Below are 4,470 nucleotides of genomic sequence, written 5' to 3' on the forward strand. Positions count from 1 at the left end.
CCCCCCCCCCCCCGCCCCTGCAGATCCTGTTCCCACTCTGACTGCTGGATGCAGTGGTTCTTCACCACTAAAGAAGCAGGGGGCCTCTGACCCTCAGGGTGTCCACACTTTTGTGAACAATGGAGAGAACACAGTTCAGCTGGGAGTGCCTTGGGATGCCAGAGAAGATGAAGGAGAGAGCAACCTTATGAATTAACTTGTTACCCACTTATAGAACCTTTCAGAAATTGAATAGATCATGTACTGACTAATATTCTTTGGAATTAGAATCTAGATACTCTGATAAAGCTTAAAATTGGTCATTTTAGTTTGTGTATCCAGGTGCTTTATCCCCAAAATATAAAAGGGAAATTACAACTGTTCCAAACATAGTGGAGCCCCTGTTTTCCAAGCAAATGAATTAACACTTTACATACCTTGGATCTTTTCAGGGCTGAACTAATTGAACTTTCTGTCAAACTGAAGATTCTCAGAAAGCTCCTTTAGACCCAACCGTTGTCTAAGATGATAAGTCCACTCTCTGTACTTGATTCAGCAAAATTCATATCAGTGAACCTTTCAGTTGATGATTGATGATTCAGGTCACCAAAGTACCCCCGGATGTTCATTGATTTCCTTTTGCCTACAAAATAAATTTCAAATCATGTAGCCTGGCATTCAGGCTCCTTGTGATCTGGCTTCTAGTTCACCTTCTGCCTGTTTTGTCTGCTATTCTCTTTCACACCAAAATAAATAAATAGATCATTGTTCTCAGTGTTTTCCCATCTCCATGCTCTCTGGATTTTTACTTTCTAATATGCTCGTTCAGCTGCCAGACCTCCAACCACACATGTGTCTTCATGGCCAAGCCCATCCTTCTAAGCCAGCCCTAATGTCACTTTTCTCAGAAAGGTTTATGTGCTTCCCATAAAAGGAAGTCATCTCCCTAACCTCTTCCGAATTTCCACAGCACTTTCCCTGGATCATAGATACAAATATAAATATATCTTTTATACCTCCATTTGACTATAAACACATTCCATAATAAGTATGATTACTATATAGTGAGCACTAATTAAATTCTTCAGGCATTAGTCTAGGCTCCCCCACTCTTTTATTTTTGCAACCCCACAAGGTAGGTATTGATCCACACCTTCTGCCAAGTCCTTTGGTCCACGATACAAAGCATATCTCTTTTTTGCTTATATTCAAGTTGAGGTTTAGATAAATTAGGAAATTGCTTAAGTTCATCTTCATACAAAGTGGAGGAGCTGGAATTTGGACCTGCATGTATCAGACTTTAAATTTTGAGTTCCCTAGCGGACCATGCTTCTTTTCCATGTTTTATTTATCACCTTATACTCTCTAGTGCCTAATATGATGTCAAGAACAGAGCAGCTGATGAATAAATATTGGCTGAAGGGAGGCAGAGAGGAAGAGAGGGAAGAAAGGAAGGATGGGGGAAGGGAGAACTACAAGACTGTAGTTCATGAGACCTTAAAATATTAGAAGAGAGCAGAATTAATCCTCTGCACATATCCTAAAAGTTAACATTTATTAAATCTCTACTCTTAGCTATATTTTTCTTGTATCTCATTAGTAGTAAGGCTAATAAGTGCTGAAAGCATTTAATGTATTGAGGATTTTAGAATTTAATTTCTAGTTATGGTATTTCTATAGATTTTCTCTCTTTCTTCCCTATAGCTTGAGATGATGTTTAATATAATGAATGAAACTCAGGTAACAATTCAAGTAGCTATTTTATATTCTACTTTATAATTGATTATAATCAATTGAAGGCTTGATTTTGGGAATGGTGGACACTTTCAACAACTATAGCATTTTCACTAAACATCACATTCTATAGTAAAAAATGAAAATAAAATTGGAAGCCTAGGCTTTTAAAATCATTTTAATAGTCTTCAACAATAGAAATCAAAAGCTAATAAAAATTGAGGCAATGTTTTTCAAGAGGAAACCCTTTTCAAAGCTTGATAAATTTTGTTGGGATTAAATTAAAAATAGAAAAATTATTTAGAGGAACAGTTAAATTGTGTCTCTTGAATAATGATTAATTTAAATGAATCTCTGTATTGAATTAAAACCTGGACTAGTGTAAAACTGACAACTTTTAATTGGCATTTCCTTTTGCAACAATAAGTTTAACTTTAATCAATACTCCACATAATTTAACATCCATCAGTTTACTCACTGGTAGTTTTAGTGTTTTAGTTTTTTTTCTAAGGAGCTTTCAGTTATGATTTCCTTCTTGTTCTTTGATGATACTCAGGCTAGCCTTTTCCAATCAAATTCTCTCATTTTTCAGAAATCTTCAAACACTTATTTAAAATACAGCAAATTTACTGCTAAATCTTAGCAAAATATCGGGCTATACAACTTCAGCTGGAATCTGCTCATATATTTATTGAGGATCTACAAGATGGCACCTCTGAGTGGAGTCATAATTAGGCAAACCTTAACTCTTAAATAATAAGGGAGCATGTACTATGAAACATAAGGGATAGTGGCTTGTAGACATTTTGAAAGACTCTCTTGTATTGCTGGGTACATTTTCCACAAAACTGTGGTCTTTGAAGGGAAGAATGATTTTTGCTAAATTAGTGTGCCACCCAACTATATAGGAAACTATGCGAAATATTCAGCAAGACAAAACAAAAAACATAGATCACAAAATAAGAGAATATAGCCGCATTTAAACACTCCAAAAAGAATTTCTTGAGGAAAAACTAAGCAAAGGTAGTGATCTAAATTCTTTTTATTAAACAGTGCTAATTTGGGTGACTATGTTTATTATTGAATAATATGCCCCATTACATATCCTCAAATTTGTTTACCCTCCCAAAGATTCTGCCACAATGCTTACATTTTCTACATTTGAAACAGTGCTAATTTGGGTGACTATGTTTATTATTGAATAATATGCCCCATTAAATATCCTCAAATTTGTTTACCCTCCCAAAGATTCTGCCACAATGCTTACATTTTCTACATTTAATTTTAGCAGTGACTTAACTCACCTTCCTACCTGAACATATAGCCATGCTGACATTTCACAAGATGCCCAAACAAAATGTTATCTATTTTGCTTTCCTTAATACTATGCACTTCCTTTGATTCCTGGAAAATTGTAGCAAAACTTAGCGAAGGTATTCATCAGTTTGTTCAATGAAAGAAAACCAAAATCGAAACTATTTCCTGCAGCTGGGCACAATTTCAAATCATCTCTGAATCATATAAACTGCACTAAGGTTACAAACATGCTTTTTTTCTGGAAATTCAACAAGCAGCAATATTAGTCATCAAATGAATGACACTCTTCCCCCTCTCTTCTCAACAGGAAAACCCAGCACCAAACAAGAATCCATGGGACACTTTCAAAAACCCCAGTGAATACCAACATTACACCACAATCAATGTCTTAGATACAGAGGCAAAGGATGCTTTAGAACTAAGGCCTGCGGAGTGGGAGAAGTGTCTAAATTTGCCTCTGGATGTGCAAGAGGGTGACTTTCAAACAGAAGTTTAACAAAATCAGAATGGACTGAGGTGAAGACAAAACCATTTATTGCACTGACACTTAAGACTTGGGAAGCCTGACATTTCTATCTGGACAGTCCTATGTCAGGACCTTCATGTGCCAAACGTCAGTGGTGTTTTCGTTTGATAACATCTCACTAGTCAGGCTAGTGGAGAGACGACCAGGTGTACAGTTCTGACCTTCCTGTGTTGTAAGTACCCGTGGAATGGATTTGTAAGGTAATCTTTATAGATAAACCTCAAGCAACGATTCATGTTGTAACCGCTTCATATGGTTTAGTTTTCAAAAAACTTCACCATGAAGCACAATGTATATATTTATGCAGTTTTTAAAGTTTATAACAGTCTGTTTGGCCATTACTACACTTTTTACTTTATAATATAAAAGCAAAGTTTTTGTCATTAAATGAATGTTTGTTGAGCTACATTCTTCATTGCTTTAAATGCAATAAAGTAATAATCTCACTTTTATATGAATAATATATTTCACATCTTTATTATTGCAGTTTTCACTAGAAAGCTCTGAGTAGCTTTCTCTGCTGCAGCTGTGTATAAAATATTTAAAATGTTGTATGGTGTAAATAAACTTTTGTCTACATATCAGTTTTTTAGTGCATTTTATTTTGGATTTGTTGAACAGAAATTTACATATTTACAAAGTTTTTTTTTCAATACAGATACTGAAAATGTATTCACAGATTTAATAACATACCGTTATTACTCCTTTGAGACTAATGATTTCTCAAATGTAATAATAGGTTTGTATAGTGCTTCTGTATTTTCTACTCTAACACCCTTTGGAACAATGTAAATGGAGCTTGTCAGAAATCTGCTGCCATCATACTCTTACATAAATATTATGATTTTTCTTTCTTGTGGCAAAAAACAACTAGTAGAAAATAGTAAGTTGCCATACAAAAAATAATACAGGGA

At 34.9% G+C, this 4,470-nt stretch overlaps 1 protein-coding gene across 1 annotated transcript in view; it reads left to right on the forward strand.

The window, feature by feature from the left end:
- The window catches only part of LOC103593305 (brain-specific angiogenesis inhibitor 3-like), a 68,955-nt gene extending 64,815 nt beyond the window's left edge, over window positions 1-4,140 (forward strand). The window contains exon 12 of the mRNA XM_008576261.1: window positions 3,338-4,140. Within this exon, the coding sequence (XP_008574483.1) occupies window positions 3,338-3,526 (189 nt within the window). The 3' untranslated portion in view covers window positions 3,527-4,140. The remainder of the gene's footprint in view (window positions 1-3,337) is intronic.
- The last annotated feature ends 330 nt before the right edge of the window (window positions 4,141-4,470 follow it).

The sequence above is a fragment of the Galeopterus variegatus genome, unplaced genomic scaffold (assembly GCF_000696425.1).
Source record: "Galeopterus variegatus unplaced genomic scaffold, G_variegatus-3.0.2 Scaffold1320, whole genome shotgun sequence".
NCBI classification, from domain to species: domain Eukaryota; kingdom Metazoa; phylum Chordata; class Mammalia; order Dermoptera; family Cynocephalidae; genus Galeopterus; species Galeopterus variegatus.